The sequence below is a fragment of the Phoca vitulina genome, unplaced genomic scaffold (genome assembly GCF_004348235.1).
Source record: "Phoca vitulina isolate PV1807 unplaced genomic scaffold, GSC_HSeal_1.0 scaffold17, whole genome shotgun sequence".
NCBI classification, from domain to species: domain Eukaryota; kingdom Metazoa; phylum Chordata; class Mammalia; order Carnivora; family Phocidae; genus Phoca; species Phoca vitulina.
This window is the reverse complement of record NW_022589720.1, coordinates 563,810-581,176: the sequence shown is the minus strand read 5'-3', so window position 1 is coordinate 581,176 and position 17,367 is coordinate 563,810. Positions and strand designations below refer to the sequence as shown.

General features: G+C 51.6%; 2 protein-coding genes across 2 annotated transcripts in view; one reads left to right on the top strand and one right to left on the bottom strand.

The window, feature by feature from the left end:
- Window positions 1–336: 336 nt before the first annotated feature.
- TRIP13 (thyroid hormone receptor interactor 13) lies at window positions 337–16,911 on the bottom strand (the record flags this gene model as incomplete). The annotated part of the gene is made up of 12 exons (XM_032415173.1): window positions 337–1,254; window positions 1,641–1,710; window positions 2,760–2,872; window positions 5,701–5,854; window positions 7,830–7,936; window positions 8,178–8,264; window positions 9,090–9,153; window positions 11,980–12,052; window positions 13,495–13,585; window positions 14,315–14,370; window positions 15,130–15,259; window positions 16,720–16,911. Coding segments are annotated over 12 exons (1,233 nt in total), but the record flags the coding sequence as incomplete, so codon positions are not given.
- A 123-nt stretch (window positions 16,912–17,034) lies between these two features.
- BRD9 (bromodomain containing 9) overlaps window positions 17,035–17,367 on the top strand; it is a 30,575-nt gene continuing 30,242 nt past the window's right edge. Inside the window, exon 1 of the mRNA XM_032415172.1 lies at window positions 17,035–17,067. Coding sequence (XP_032271063.1) covers window positions 17,035–17,067 — 33 coding nt within the window. The remainder of the gene's footprint in view (window positions 17,068–17,367) is intronic.

Genomic DNA, 17,367 nt, shown 5'->3' with positions numbered 1-17,367 from the left:
ATTTCAGTAGCGAACTCGCGAGACGAAGTTGTCTCCGGGTCCCCCAATCCTGGAGCATGGCGTACCCCTCTTCTCCTGACCTTAGTCCCCAAGGACCACATTTTCACCCCCAATTCAGGGTTTCAAGGAAACCACAGAACCAGGCTCTGGTCCCTAAGCAGGAGTGGGTCCAGGTTCTGAATCTGGCTCTTGGTACCATTCCCGTAACAGGCACAGTCCCTTCTTACACCTCAAAGCATAAAACTGGCTAAAAGCTAAACAATCATGGGAATAATGTTTCAAAAAAACTCAGAGCACTGGGGAGTGATAAGAGGATCAAAATGAGAAAATTCTGGGGAAAAGTTTTAATACTTAAAAAGTTCTGTAACAAGAAATAACATGTTCCTCAATAATGTATATAAAACACAAACACGAAATTTTAGCAACAGGTAAGAGCACAACACAACATTCCGTGAGACACGCCGATTCGCCAGTTTACTTTACACTGTTGATGTGAATCTGCACTTGAGCCGCAGGAACGTGGCCGAAGGAACACAATGAGAGGCCGAAGTACCATGTGACACTGCCCGTGGCGGGCGGCAGGCTGTGCGGCCCGAGCCAACCCGAACGCCGAGGCCGCACGTGCCCACAAACAGCACCGTGACTGGTTATCCTGAAGAATGCTCTATGGAGTTTTCTCCTCCATTTCTAGAACACAGGAATAGGCTTTATTAAGTCTCTGAAATGTGTGCACTCAATAATGAGCTCAGGTCAGAAAGCTGCCTTCTATCTTCAGTGAGGGCAACGTTTTTAATGTTGTGATTACTTTATTTAAGGTGATATAGTTTCTCTTTTGTTTCTTGAAACCTATGGCGATTGCCTTTTTCAAACAACATTTGTCAGCATTTTGTGTACGTCCGATCCACCAGACGCAGAATGGAACGAGCACATCTAGACAGTTCTTTACAGGACAGCAGAACGTGAATTAATAACTTTCAAAACAGTGAAACTGACAGGCTGTTTGTCTTAAAACCATGTAAATACAACACACTTCTTTGAACACTGCTTAGCCTCGTGAGCTTCTGCCTAGAGACGTGCGCCGAGTGTTCGGAGACTTCTGGGCAGCTGCGGCCGTGAGCAGTGATGTCACTTGCAAAACCCACAGGCAGGGAGCTCAGATCAAATGCAAGACGAGAGCTTCTTCCTTTCCTCAAACTGCTTGTCCACTGCCAGAGACAGGGCCTGCAGGAAGCCCTCGATGGTGACGGTGGGGGCCTGCAAGGAGACACAGGCACGGGGGCTGCTCCTGCCCGCGCTGGGGCCACTGGCAGCCCCCCCAACTGACAGCAGCAGGGGTGCAGCCACAGCACAGGGCAAGCGGGGGGAACCCAGGTGCTGTTCCGCGCGAGCACCCCTGTGGGGGCCAGGGAGGGCCCAGCGTGGGCTGTCCGCGAGCCACAGCGCTGTGTGAGGCGCCAGCAGGCCACCTCCTCACCACAGGGGCAGCGAGGCGCACTCGTCCCCCTACCCAGGAGCCCAGCACTTAGACACGGAGATAAATGAGGGTCCCGTGCAACTCCCGGCGAGGCCACGCCCTGCCACACGGAGCGGTGGCGGGGAGAGCAGAGTGCCGGAGGTGGGGAAGGCTGCGGGTCACTCACCTGGATGTACAGGGCGTGGGCCAGAAAAGGGAGCTTCCTTAGGACGCGGCCGCTGAGACCCTCGCTCTTCCTATGAACAGAACCGCGTTTGGGGACAGGCTCAGGCCTGTTTCCGTCATCTCTGAAAGTCCCCTCCCCTACGGCTGGTCTCCCCCAGTCCTCAGCTGCTGCCCTAAGGCGCCACCTGCCTCGGAGCGTGTGCACGACACAGTGGGCGCGTGGGGCGCAGCTCCTCAGAAACCAGGCTGGTCCACGCCGATTTTTGTGAAGTGTCTGAACTGCCCTCCCTGCCCCATCTCAACCGGTTTAAATCTCTTCAACAGAGTATCCAAAAAATCATCTGTTCTTCAGGCTATCCCTTTGTTCAGAACCTTCCACAAGCGTCACGGCTTCAGAACGAAGCTCCAACTCGCTGCTCAGAAGGCGTCTCTGCAGTAAGACCCCCCTGAGGTCCCCCGCACACACGGCACCTGCGGAGATCCCGCTTCTCTCCAACTTACCCAAGCTCTGTCCTTCAGGGCTCTGCTCCATCTCCCACCCTCCCTCCTCACGCCCCTGATCACCAAAGCCCTCTGAGAGGTGACAGCGCTGTCGGCTGGGGCCCCCAGCACACGTGCAGCTGCCCTGTCAGTGCTCGGGTCCGGAGTGCCGCCCTCCTGGCACCCAGGGCGGCCGGGCCGTGCACTTCCCTTTCCTTCCCAAATCACCGAGCGCAGTACTCTGCAGGTGTTCGCTCTGCTCGCTCAAACAGAAGCTTCCACTTTTTTCTTCTTGTCAGTTTGTACAAATTGAACAAATACCGTTTTAGAAATCATCAGTGTGTGAAGAGAGCCTAAATGTGAACATCTATCTTTTCGGAAAGAAGCACAGCACTGTTTTCTGTTTTCTAAAGCCGCCTGTGGGAGGGCAGCTGACCTCTACCCTCTGGCCCAGGAACCCGGGGCCAGGGTGGTTGAGGGCTCTCGAAGCTCCCCCAGCACATAGCGACAAATGTCTCAGGATCCTACTGCCTGTCCTCTGACCCCACACCACCAGCCCCAGCTGCTACAGTCAGCTACAACCCCCCATTACCACAACTGACGCACTTCTCTTGGCTACAAAAATGAAGTCAATTCACACCTTGAAATTTCACTCAAAAGGAGGCTCAACTTTGACACGTTGTTTTCAATGAAGCCAATCATCTCCAGCTCCCGGAGGGTCAGCAGCTGCTGGCGAGGGTATATGATCTGACACTGGAGACAGAGACGGGGCGGTAGGGCAGGGTCCGCAGGGCGGAGTGCAGGCCGTCAGCCACGGGGACAGCCCCCAGAGGGCAGGCAACCACGGCCCCTCTCACAGAAACGCAAGCAGACACACCAGCACTCAGGCGGCTCCCGCTCGCACACACACGCCCCTGCTCCTTCAAACACACGTGAAAATACAAACGACAAAACACGTCTCAAGAGACCGGCAGCAACCCAGGCTCTTCTGTGCTTTTAGTCAAGATGTGTCCTGACCACATGTCAGGGCAGGGAGGGACCTGGAGGGGCTGAGGCCAGCCTGGTAATGGGTTCAATGGTAAACCACAACCCAGCGGAGCAGAGCTGGGTCCAGGAACCAGGATTTGGCCTGCCTTTCGAGGACAGTCTCCACTTGTTGTTTTTAAGATCAGACTGTTGTGTGGTGCAAAGGCACAGCCTGACCCTGGATCTGGGCCCCAGAGTTCCCTCATAGGCCAGGTGTCTGCCCGTGGGACACTCTTTGCCAGGTCAGGGCGCTCAGCGACCACTACCGAATGACTTCTAACATGAACTCTTTTGACTAAGAAACCAAGAGAGAAAACAAAGAACAAATGGCTTTCTCCGTACATTTTGGAGATATGGTGAAGGCTGTGGGTAAATTTAAAAGACGGGGTTTGTGTGGGAGTGTTCTCAGCTTTCTAAGTGACACTCCCTCAGACCTGCAGCCTCCCCGGGACTGCCCCCCGCGGCCCCTCCCAGCAACACGGGCCATCCAGGTGCACGTGAGAACTGCTGGCTCCTGACAGAGTGGGCCAGTCACATGCAACAGCCTTCAGGACTGGCCAGATCTCCACTACATCATCGGAACATCCTAATTTCCTGTAAACCATCTGACTAAACCTTAGAACATCTCCTGGATGCATGGCCCAAGTGCGAGTGTGACTGCGAGCAGGGTCCCATCACGCTGACTTCTCGGCAGCAACACTTTCTGGAGTTCACCTGGGACCTCAAGTCAAAGCTCCACGAGGCCCCTCCCTTTCTCCATGCCACCGAGAAGCAGGATGGGATGCACATGCCACGACCACCAGCTCTCCCATCCCCGTCATAGGCTGTGTCATCCTTGCTGAGGGCATCACGGTCAATCCCACCCCCACCACCTGGTCATAGTGATACCATGTAACTCCCTGTCTTTTGCCTGACTTGCTTACTGCACATTTCCCAGATGCAAAGGTTCGAGGAACGCTGCTGTTGGAGCAGGTACTGCGTGCCTCGGGCCTGCTGTGCCCAGTGCCAGAACTCCTAGCACCCAGGTGCAAGACAGGTCCCTGTTAAAGTAATTCACACGAGATCGACTATGAGCATTGTCTTGCTCATGGCTGCTGTTAGAAAACAGGACCAAAGGGACATTAACACCGCAGCCAATGACAGCCTGTAAATGACAACCTCTTTAGGATGACCTTCCCGGCACTATGAGCTCCAGTCAGGGGGTCTCCCTGTGAACTAGGACCTCTAGTCAGGATGACCTCCCTGTGAACTATGATCTCGTCAGGATGGCGTCCCTGTGAATGACAATCTCCAGTCAGGAAGTCTCCCTGTGAATGACTATCTCCAGTCAGGATGACCTGCCTGTGAACTATGACCTCCAGTCAGACTGATCTCCCTGTGAACTATGACCTCCAGTCAGATTGACCTCCCTGTGAGCTCTGACCTCCAGTCAGGATGACCTCCTTGTGAGCTCTGATCTCCAGTCAGGATGACATCCCTGTGGGCTATAACCTCCAGTCAGATTGACCTCCCTGTGAGCTCTGACCTCCAGTCACGATGACCTCCCTGTGGGCTCTGACCTCCAGTCACGATGACCTCCCTGTGGGCTCTGACCTCCAGTTACGATGACCTCCCTGTGGGCTCTGACCTCCAGTCACGATGACCTCCCTGTGGGCTCTGACCTCCAGTCACGATGACCTCCCTGTGAGCTCTGACCTCCAGTCAGGATGACCTCCCTGTGAGCTCTGACCTCCAGTCTAGATGACTTTCCTGTGAGCTCTGACCTCCAGTCTAGATGACTTTCCTGTGAGCTATGACCACCAGTCAGGTTTCCCTGTGAGCTATGACCTCCAGTCAGGATGACCTCCTTATGAACTATGACCTCTGGTCAGGACATCTCCTTGTGAACTATTATCTCTGGTCAGATTAACCTCCCTATGAACTATGATCTCCGATCATATTGATCTCCCTGTGAGCTATGACCTCTGGTCCGATTAACCTCCCTGTGAGCTCTGACCTCCAGTCTAGATGACTTTCCTGTGAGCTATGACCTCCAGTCAGGATGACCTTCCTGTGAGCTATGACCACCGGTCAGGAGGTCTCCTTATGAACTATGACCTCCAGTCAGGAGGTCTCCCTGTGAACTATGATCTCCAGTCAGAATGACCTCCCTGTGAGCTATGACCTCCAGCCAGGATGACCTCTCTGTGAGCTATGACGTCAGGAGGTCTCCCTGTGAGTTATGACCTCTAGCCAGGAGGTCTCTCTGTGGACCAGGACGTGCCGGTAGGCTACCACAACCATTTCCCTCCCACTCACTCATCCCCTGCAGATCAGTAGATCAAATAGTCATGATCATCATTTTGTGCCAAAAGAACAAAAATATTGAGTCAGTGGCCACAATTTCAACTAACAGCTCAACCTGCCAGACACAACTGCAGTCTTCAACTTTTTAAGACCATTGATGCCACATTCAGATAACTCACTCCATACTGGAATTAGCTATTTTGAGCTATGTCAGGGAATGGAAAAACATGAGAAATTCGCTGCTAGAAGAGTGAAAAGACACCCAGCACCTTCATCAGTTCTTCCAAACACGAGAGGTAGATTTTGAAGATGGCTGCTGCAGACGGCGGTCCAATGTACTGCCTGATGTCAGCCCTGTCCACGAAGGCCACGTCGATCCTCTCTGTGATGTTGGAAGTGGTCAGAATCACCACGTTGCAGTGCCTGAAGGTAGAGGAGTGCGCACCAGTCACCAGGTGCCTCAGTGACTCCCTCACACCCTCCGCCCATGAAAGTTCTGGTGTTCAGCCAGCATCCTAGCCACTGTGCTCCAAGTCCCAACAGTGGCCTACACAAAGTCTTCCAAGGCTCACGCCTGAGTGCCTGTGGGACTCGCAACTCCCCACTAGGCTCTCCTGGCCGCAACACAGTGCACCAAACAGACCCTCTGCTCCTCCGCCTTCTGGAAAGTTCTCCTAGACTCCCACTTCACTATTTCCTCTCTTCCCTCAACCGTGGCGTGGTGAAGCTCTCACTTGTGTGCAGTCCTGACTGCCCCATCAACCTGCTGGGCATGCCCGGGTGACTGCTCTCCACATGGTTCTCATGACCCCCACACGTTGCAAAGCTGAACTATTTATCCTGTTTACCAGCTGCTTTCCCCCTTTAGCTTCTAAGCTCTGCAAAAAGAGCACTGTTGCCTAGTCTGTTCACTGACGTGGGCCAGCACAGAGAAGGCCCAAGGCACCCTGGGGAGCATGCTCCCCTGGGGCCCGTGGTTGGCATACAGGCTGCAGGAAGCTGAATGGCCAGCTTTACCTAGTATCTAGCAACAGGTGCATAGCACAGGGTGAGCAGGGGTGAGCCAGTGAGGGTAGGGGCAGGGAGTGCAGGGGTCCTAGGAGCCCAGAGAGTCAGATACACACAAAGGAAGGTCTGGAAGGGTCACCTTGAGGGGCCTGAACAGGGAGCATGAAGTAAAAGGGGACAAGAAGGTACGAGGGAAACCAGAGGCCCACGTGTCTCTATTCCCTCCTGAGCCCACACCTGCTGGCGACAGGAGGGGCACTGGGGCTCAGTGGGAACCCTGGAAATGGGGTTTCAGAGCTGAATGACTGCCCTGGGAGTGTGCCTGATACCTGGTCCAGGTGGTCCCGCAGGCCTCTAAGGGGTGAGCAAGAGAAGAGGGGAGAAGGCCAGGCATGGGCTGCCTAGGCTGCCCGAAGAGATGAGAGGCCAGTGGCAGAAACTGAGGTGGTCTGGAGAGCGGAGGCTGGGGAGGGGTTGCCAGGAGTCAGATGCTGTAGAAAACTCCAGGGAGAGCAAAGGCCCTCAGGTGAAGGAGGCACAGGGGTAGAAAGCAGACTGAGGAACAGGGGCAGGGAAGGAAGCAGAGATGAGGAGGGGCTGCACCTCGCACGTGGCTGGCCTGTGGCAGGGTGGAAGCAAGCGGCCCCTGCAGTCTACCCCAAGAGCCGCATCTCAGGCAATCAGAGCCTCTGTGGTACAACTACCCTGAAGGCCTGGAGGAAACAGCCCTTAGCACAATTCAGTTCCCTGTGAGTCCAAATGCAGTAAGCTAGCTTCCAGGCGGTGCTCTGGAGTCTGGCACCCTCAGTGGAGGACGGCACTCCCAGGACTCACCGTGAGAGCTGTGATCAGCAGAGGGGGCGGTGAAACACTGTGGGGAACACACAGGGGCTCTGGTTTGGACATCACTTCCTTGTAAGTCAGTTTAGTAGGAGTCACTCCCTAAAGCTGGATCAGCTTAGGGCACACTGACCACAGGCTCTGGACCTGCAAGGCTGGACTGCGGAGAGACGAAATCTGGCCCCATGAAGGGCATGCAGGTGATATTCACCTGCCCATCGCCAGCCCTTCAAGGCTAACAAACACTGGGCGGTGTTGGCACCAGTGCTTGAACGTGGCGTGTTTCACTCCTTGTCATGTGCTTCTCTGCATCATGTGAGTTTTCACCACACTCAAGTTTTGTGTTATATTTTCAGTAGTTTAGTACAAGTACTTAATTCTTAATTATTGCATTTAGCATATATACCACCTCAGACGGGCAAAGACAGAGCTGATACTTAGCAGCAGCCGCTGTTTCCAGTCAGAGGAGCTGGAAGTAAGGTCTAGGGGTGTGCAGGCACCTCACACCCTGCCCATGGCTTCTCACGTGGCGCCACCACGTCAGCATTACCTCTTAATCTGATCGATCTGGGTCAAGACGGCATTGACCACGCGTATGGCATCCGAAGGCTCAGCGCCTGCCCTGCAAGCATTACGGGCGGCCGTGAGGCTCTCCACCTGTGGGGACGGGACAAAAGGTGGAAAAGGATAGCGCCCGGCCCCACAGGCAGCCATGGGAGGCATCAACAGAGCACGCGGGGAACGAGTGGAGGGGTGTGCTGCGCCCTCTCTGCCAGGAGCTGGACGTGCGGGATGCCGAGGAGGAGTGGGCTGCGTGACCGGAGGGCTGGACGGAGGCCGGGCTCAGCCAGGGGTTGGATTTGCTTCAGTCACAGGTGTGACGTCCAGATGTGCATACCTCATCAATCAGCACAAACACCAGAGCATCTTTGTCATCAATCAAGTCCTGAATCTTCTGGAACATCTTAGTTACCAGCTTGCCACTCTGGAACCAAAATACTCCTTTAGTGTCGACTTGCACTCTTCACGCTGCCTGGTGTAGACATGTACCCATGGTCCCCTCCCAGCCTCGGTCTGAACCCAAGGGGCCCGATAAGCCCACTGTCTCCTGACGGCCCCTTGGAGAAATCCCTAAATCCAAGAAGCCAGGGCCACACGGAAGGAGGCGGACCACACGCTGCCTTGCCCTATTCCATGCGCCAGGACAGCGAGCCTGAACCCACACCGGCTCAGCTCCGGGCTGCTTGGCATGGGCGCCTCACACTCTGTGCACTTCCTCCTTCCCTTTCCCTGCCGTCCCCATGACCAGGAACAAGATGGGTCACGGATGCAAACATGCAAGCTGGTAGGTGCATGCCTTACAAGTGCTCCCTGTCCTGGCTCACCACCCACCAGAGGGATCTACTGACACAGGTGCCTGGGCGGCATTCTCCTGTGCTGAGGGGCACTTACAACGTCACCTTGGCTGAGCCCTGCGATTCAGATAGAGGAACGAGGCTCAGGGCCCTGGGGGCGTGCTCAGCTGAGGATGCGGCCCTCGCTAGAATGAGGGTTCTCTCCCTAAGAGAAAGTTGAGTGTCTGTCCCACTCAAAGGTATGGATGTGACGAGCAGAGGGTCCTCTCAGGCCTCACACTACTTCCAAGTTACTGCTTAGCTCTGGAACTTCCCTCTGACCCTGAAGTCAGCCACACAGTCACGTGTTGCCTATTTCTCATGTTCTTGGAGGAGAAGGTTTGCCTACTACACGGGACACCTTTTCAACTACAAGGTTGGCAATCCTGAGAAGTAGAAGTGATGCTAATACTTACTTCCGAAAACCACTTAGAAAAGAGACTGTGGCTGTTTATTTCAATTAATTGGCCATACCGGTACCTGGGAGGATAAAACAGAGTTAAGACGACTGGTTTACAAATCAGGTACCCCCAGTGGCAACCACTCCTTCTTTAGCACTGCCCACTAACTGGTTAAATCACCAGTTACTAACCAGGGCTCGAGGCAATCACGAATTACAAGGTAATACCAACAAGGGCTCAAATAATTATGAAAACCTAATGACATGCAGTCAGTGGTTCTGGTTAAAGCAAACAAAGTGTTTTGAATTGAATAATATCTTCATTTGAATCAAAGCAAGAGTAAAATCTCCCTCACTTCTAATCTACTCATAATTCACATCTCCAGCGCTGTAAGAAGTATTACCAGTAGTTAACCTGGCAGGCAAAACAAAACATAATCGTCAGGAGCTTTCTGGTTGGAGCTGAACATGCTTTCTTCCTTCCCTAAAACTGAAATGAGTGTGACAACCTGTTTCGCAGCACAAAATTACTTCCCGAGCCCAGGGCTGCCCAGATGCCCCAAAGTGAACCTCAGCACATACTGACTGAAATCTACCACTGACCCTCTGCACGCACAGGAGGCGGCTGAGACCTGAACACGCTTATTTCTAACTAAAAGCAGACAGGGAGCGAGACTGAGGCAGAAGGGATGCCGAGCCAGGTCCTCTGCACCTGGAAAGTCCACACAAGAAAAACAGTCACTTTCAAAAAATTATAATTGGCTTTCCATTTACTAATTCTGTTCACAAAAGAGGGAAGGGGAGAGACAACCTAACGAAATAAAGATTGGGTTGAATACTACTATTTAATTCTAAGCGTTTTGATAAGATGAGCAACAAAGGCTCGCTAAAGTTTCTTTTTACAACTTCAAAGCCAAAAAATAAATGCGTATTTCCAGATGGTTGTACTTCAGAGAGTTGTATTTCTTATAGTAACATCTTCAGTCTCCCGTGTTTTAGGAAATCGCCCCAAGAGATCTTTAAAACACAGATGTGTTTCAGTACGTCAAGACAAAAACCCAAGTCGCCAAGCATAGAATAGAGGGTAGATATAGAGCAGTTTCCCAACATAAAAATACCTACAGGACATTTTTGAAAAGAAGAATAGATCAAAGTATACCTCATAGGATTCCCTCATCTAAAGTCATACTGAGTAATGAGTATCAGATTAACCCTCCGAATTAATCAACCAGAAAATGAGACAAAATCACAACGGCAGCTGTGACGGGACTGGGTGGCAGGCATGGAGGACTGTCACCCCACACGGGACCTGAGGGGGCCCTAAAGTGCTCTGGCTCTCTGCCTGCAGCACCTTCCAGCCACAGCCCTGGAGGGGACCCAAGAAGTGTGCAGCCACCGGGCCGACCTGGACACAGAGGCCTGAGTTCTAGGAACCTGAGGCAGCTGGAGGCAACCGAGCAGAGTTCCAGAGGGGACGCAGATACGTAGGAATAAAGCTCTAGGAGGGGCGCCTGGGTGGCTCAGTCGTTAAGCGTCTGCCTTCTGCTCAGGTCATGATCCCAGGGTCCTGGGATCGAGCCCCGCATCGGGCTCCCTGCTCGGCGGGAAGCCTGCTTCTCCCTCTCCCACTCCCCCTGCTTGTGTTCCCTCTCTCACTGTGTCTCTCTGTCAAATAAATATTTCAAAAAAAAAAAGCTCTAGGAATCATCACAGGGTCCCTCTGGGTCTTTGCTGAACACTCAGGGATGTGAGAAAAGGGAAATCCCATGAGGCTGGAGAGCCCTGAGCTGTACGGTTCCTGGTGTTCACAGCTGGGACGTTCACGTTCCCAATGGCCCAAGTGGACAGTATCCACTATGACTCAGGGGGCTCCCCTGAGACCCCCGAAGGGCCTCACTTCAGCATTCAGTCTAGATCGCACTCCAACAAAGCTTAAGAACAAACCTCAAGAGGGTCACGCTAAATCACAAGTAACGGAAATGCCCACCAGAACAAAATCCAACAAAAACAAGGTCTGCATTCGATCAAAGCTTGGCTGGCAGGACAAGCAGAAACTGACCCCGAAGCAGGAGAACCACCCAGCAACAGTGAGACTCAGAAGTGACAAGTGCGATGGAATTAGCAGAGAAGAAAGTGAAACTGTGACAGTACACTTGCTCGAGCATTTCAGCCAGAGCACAGCATCAGAGAGATGAAAAGTATGAGAGGAAACAAGCGGAACCTCCCGAAAAGAAATATACATTATCAGAAATGAAGATGTCGCCGAATGGAATTAAAAGCATATTAGATATTTTGAAAAATGGCCCAAAATGGAACACAGAAAATTCTAAAAACCTGAAAAGACCAAAAAGGATATCAGTGCCCGTGGGACAATATCAGGTCATTGAACCTGCGAATCAACAGAAAATGGGGGCGGGGGTACCTGAAACAATGGCCACGTAGAGTCTAAATGTGATGAAGCTGCCAGAGCTCAAGAAGAAACAGACCCAGCCTGAGAGACTTGGCCACTCCTCTCCCAGGTGACGGAACAGTGACCATCAGCAAGCGCAGCAAGCATCCTGAGCTGCCACCCAAGCATCCCACCCCCGAAAGCAGAAACATGTTCTGATGCGTACAGGAAGTCACCAGAAAGACCACGTGCTGACTGTAAAGCAAGTGCCATCAATTTAAAAAGACTGAGACCCTAACTTGGCACCGCTGAGTACTGAGGAATTAGTTAACCTGCCTTGAAAGAGAGCTGAATTACTTCCCGAGCCCAGGGGACTACATACAGAGTCAAGGGAAATGAGAGGGACTACATACAGAGTCAAGGGAAATGATTAAAAAATAAAAACACCTCTGTGCCACAAACGAGAAGCAAGCAATCCCGTCCTGCTGCTCTCCTTTCTCAAATTACCAGAAGTTACCTGCTTGAAAGTCTAATGGTCAGTTTCTGGGCTAACGCTTTACACAGGGATGTTTTTCCAGTTCCCGGAGGACCTGCAACAAAACCCAAGCAAATGTTAAGCCAGCGTTTTAACAAGTGGGTGCATTATGCACAGCATACAAAATAGGGAGAACTCAATGCTATGAATGTTATTCCCCCAAGCACTGCTTGCTAACTCACAAAGAAGTCCGCCAGCAGCGTGAGTGCTGTAAAATATCACCAACACGCTTCACGAGTCTTTCCCTTTTCCTCCTAGTTTGAACTCAGCTCGTGTTTCTGGTCTTAGCTCCCACGCCCCCAACAGAGCACTGCCTCCTGGCACACAACTCCCCTCAGCATCCCAAGAGGGCTACATTTCCTGGTTGACATCTTCACTGACACCCTCCTTGTCCCCACGTGTCTTCTATACAATCCACAAAGACACCTGGCGAAAGGTCAAACACCTCTCATGACACTCATTTCACCGGGGCCCACACTAAACCAGAATGGCAACCAGGTGAGGGCCCCACTCGTACAGCTTCTTCCCCGTGGGCCACTTAGCGCAGAGCCCTGTAGCAGCTCTGAGACCAATGTGAAGGACAAATGCATCTGTCAGAGGACAGGCACCTTCAACTCTGATTTTCTGCACACATTCTCAACAATTAAAAAAAAATACCAATTCTAAAGAGAAAATTAGCTATTTCACTAATTAAAATACCTATTGATCGCCTACTCAAAACCTAGTATTAGGACAATGTGCTGAGCATATTTGCTGCTTAATAGACACTTTTTAGGACTGCATAGCAACCTATAACCTTAACTGATGTAAGAAGCTAATGACTTTGCACCCCCATTTCACTTGGGTGTTCCCTCAATTCCTTTCTAACCAGGGACATCAAGAAAAACCCAATGCTTTTTTTAAGGATTTTATTTTTTTACTTGACAGACAAAGAGAGAGAGAGAAAGAGCATACAAGCAGAGGGAGAGGGAGAAGCAGGTTCCCTGCTGAGCAGGGAGTCCGACGTGGGACCCGATCCCAGGACCCTGGGATCATGACCTGAGCCAAAGGCAGACGCCCAATGACTGAGCCACCCAGGCGCCCCGAAAAACCCAATGTTTTCCTCGGAGAAGATTCAGACAGAATTTCAGGAGAGTATGGCTGTCATGCTTTACAGTCATAAAGTGAAGCTCTAAGGACACTACAAAGAAACGTGAGGCAATTTCTGCCCTAAGAATCATATGATCACTTGGGGGATTAGACAGTTATTTGAAAAGTTTGATAATAATGTAGAAAAGTCACAAGGCAGTGATCAGGTGGCTGCCAAGTGGCAGGTCAAGTAGCAGATGCCCAGAGTAACATGAGTTAGATCGGCTTGTCAGGGAAGGGACATTCTAAGGCAACTCTGGCTGCATCAGAAAACAGAGTGGGAACTCCTCAAAGGTCAACAGGATGAGTAAAGAAGCCCGATTTCACACAGTTTATCTTGTTAAATAAGTAAAAGCCCACATGCTTTACCATGCAACAGCACCACCCGGTTCCAGGCGATGAGATTGCTGTCGACGTTCTTGTCTGAGAACAGCAAAGTTGTCATCACGTAGTCAAGGAGCTGAGTGAAGAAAGGTAAAATGCAGTCAAAGGTGCCGTTGCAGTAGAGGTTCCCACCAGATGTGCTGCTGGAGCTTACACCCGGGGAGTGGGGACAGGCCCTGGGCTGCCCCTTGGAAGCTGCCACCGCGCCACCTGAGATGCCACACGAGGACAGGCTGGCTGTTACAGTATAAGTGTAAAGGACAAACGCGAGGGTCACTTTCACTAAAGATGCCAAGATCGCACAAAGGGACGAGACTGGTCACGTGACAAGCGTCTCCGACCTCGGGGACAACGGGGCAGTGGGCAAGCGGCAGCACATATGCCCGAGACAGCAGCCAGGACTGTGTTCTTGCAGCCTGGGGGGACGTGGGGGTGAACCTCCAGAGTCCCCCACAGCATGCAGAAGGGCCCTTCCCCTTGAAGGGTTCAGATGAGCTGGTGCTTGCTCAGGCCTGCCCACCTGCTCTGTCTGACCTTCGACCCTGCCTCCTCAGTCCCAATGGGTTCTTAAGAGCACAATCCAATCAAAGTTGTCTTCACATTGGGCACCCTCCCCTTTCTCTCCCCAGAGACCACTCTGCTCGGGGGCAACCCCGGAGGACAGATATGCAGGACACGGGCTGCTGGTGGGCCTGAGTTCCCAAAGCCTATTTGAGTCAAAGGGCTCCAAGATGCTGGAGAACAACACAGTACTGATCCCACTTCAAATAACCGGCCTTCTTGGAAAATAGCACAAAAAACTTACATGAGATTTGACTTCCACATCATATACCAGGCTGTCCCAAAGCCCATGGAATTCAGCTGGGAGAGAATAAAACAAAAACCTAATTTTAGGAAAGCAGGCTATTACACTGACCACTGACGTTTGCTCTGAGCCGCTGATGCTCTCCACTGCCCCATGCGTGGCTGGCTAAGATTCTCATTATAGGGAAGTTAACTTTTTGAACTTTTTCTTAATATTTGAATTCTTAAAATTAAAGATGCTAAGTAACTGCCAGTCACATAACTTTTGACAGATAATTAAATGGAGTACAGAATCACTTTCTCATCACGTTACCCCACAATTGTCTTTTGTGGACCTGCACTCTGCCATGAACACGTCCCTGACCCACCACTCTCCCCGCCAGCCAGCACTTGGGCAAGGCAGCGGCAGGTCTAGTCCAGCTCTCAGGACCTCAGACATAAGCCCCGAGGACTGAGCTACCCCCCGACTCCACCTGCTAGAACCATGGCAAAGTCCTCAGAGAAGCAAAGAGAAGGCAGGAGGAAGGAGTCACGCAGCAGGTGAGCAACTGGGCAGGAAAAGAAGAACACCTTCAGATTCTCAATTAGCACCATCTTAGAGGGACCTGCCTGAAGGAACACAGTCTTACAGTGAAGGTCTCTACTTTCCTCTTTTATGATATGCTGTCCATTTCACAAGAAATAAGACATGCTGAAAGCGTTCAAAACAAATGGATGAATGCAAACTCCTCAGCTAACTGACTTGGAGCCCAGGCCACGTGCCGACGTCTGACCTTGTGTCTCGAGTGTGGCCCGCCTGCTGTCACTGTCACGCACCTGCAGGCAGGACCCAGTGACTTGCTGCAGTGATGTTCTCAGTCTCCTCTTCCAGAGTCTCACTGCTGGGGCCGCCCTCGTTCAGCTGGAAGACGTGAAGTGCAATTGTGCAGGCACCCAGATCAATGGGCTGTGGTGAGAAGGGAAACCAAATAAATCCACACAAACTGAAAAATAACTCACTTCCTAATTCTAGTCATCGAAGTTAGATGCTAACATCCAAAAACAAAGATCGAACATGCAGAATGTCAGAAACCAGTTCTTAGATTAGGTAGAAAAGCTACCATGTTCAGGTTTAGTATTAGCTCTTTTTTAAATACTTCCCCCTGCTTTTATTCAAGAAAGGACTTTACTGTTCTTTGTAATCATAAAAGTTACATGCTTGTTGAAAAAATACAAAAAAACAGAAGGAAGAATGCCAAAGCCCCCCACATCCAACCTCACCCATGTTTTGGTCTATGACGCACCACACATACTTGACCGAACATGGATTCAGCTGCATAGTTTTCTAACTGCGCCTTTCCCTCTCAGTAGAGCTTGGAAACATTTTCTGTCAGTAGATAAGAATCAGCGTGTGCTTCTTCACAACTATACCACATTGGGTGTGGATGTATCATTTCCTTAGCCAACCTCTGACTAATAGATAATTAAGATATTTCAAATCATTAGCCATCATTAACAAAACATATATAGTTCACGTATCTTTATAAAATCACATAATCGTTAGGACAAATTTCTCTAGGTGAACGTGCCAACTCAAAGATGAGAACGTTAAAATCCGTCCTTTAATCTGTCCTTCCTCAGTAGTGTGGAAAGCTCTTCTGTTTCCTTCAGGCTGGCCAAAATCAAGTAGGATGGATAAAACTGACAAAGCCACAAGGGTTAGTCCCAGCACACGAATGGAGAGGTCCACCTTGCAAGCAAAATTGCCAAGCCAGTTCTTCCAAATTGATTCTTTATGAGACGCGAACCACACAGATACAGGTGATACGTCTTCCTGAGGCAGACACTTTGGGCTGTTTTTATACCGACAGAAATGCCCCAACACATCCACCCTTTCACACAAAGGTGGTGGGTGAGACAGTCCACACGATGGACTAAATGAAGACCGTCTAGAAGGAAAGCCCATCTCCTCTCTGCAGCTGTAGCCCCCATGTCTCCTATGGTCCTACACTGGCCTCAAGAACAGGGAACGGGCAGGGGGGTCTCGTCAGCGTAGCCCACCACCCCACTGCGCTGCATCCTGCCTCTGGTTTCCCATCTGTCCCCTACTGTGCTGTGAGCATCCGGACAGCAGGGTCACATCTACTCCCAGCACCTGGCTCTTCACAGAGCTGGTGCCCATCGAACAAACCAAAAGGTAAATCAGGCAGTTTCTGACAACAGACCAGCAAAGAAGCAAGCACGTATTCATGATACTTCTTTTTTTCCTTTTTTAAAAGTAAACTCTACCCCCAATGTGGGGCTTGAACTCATGAATCCAAGATCAAGATCGCACACTCCACAGACTGAGCCAGCCAGGCACCCTCATGACATGGACTCTGTATTCAGCTAAGAATTAATGATTCCTCCTCACAGTGAATTAGGTACCTGTGGGTCTTTCACCTTTAACTCTGTGTCAACAATAGACACGGATTGCACGTTTCTGGTCAGAAAAGGCTCATCGAATTCAGTCCACGTGTAGTCCCCAAACACAATATTATGTCTGTTGAGTAGCTTTCTAACACTCTGCTTTATGTCTTCTTTTTTTGCAGTGCTGGGGAAACAAAGGAGACAGGAAGAGGAGAGCTCAGCTTAGAGCAACACTGTAACAATCCGTGTCCAAATCATACCGCGCCAGGAAGGAGCCCCAGTGGGCTTGCCCGGGGTCGCCCTGCTTCTCCCTCAGAGAAAGGGGCAGCAATAATGGTTCCTGCTATACCAGCCGACCAGAGGTGGGTCAGCACACCCTCGGTGCCCGGGACCAGGCCAGGAAGTTGGGTCAGCACACCCAGGGTGCCCGGGACCAGACCAGGAAGGTGGGTCAGCAAACCCAGGGTGCCAGGGACAGGCCGGGAAGATGGGTCAGCAAACCCAGGGTGCCAGGGACAGGCCGGGAAGGTGGGTCAGCACACCCACGGTGCCCGGGACCAGGCCGGGATGGTGGGTCAGCACACCCAGGGTGCCTGGGACCAGACTGGGGAAGGTGGGTCAGCACACCCACGGTGCCAGGGACAGGCCGGGAAGGTGGGTCAGCAA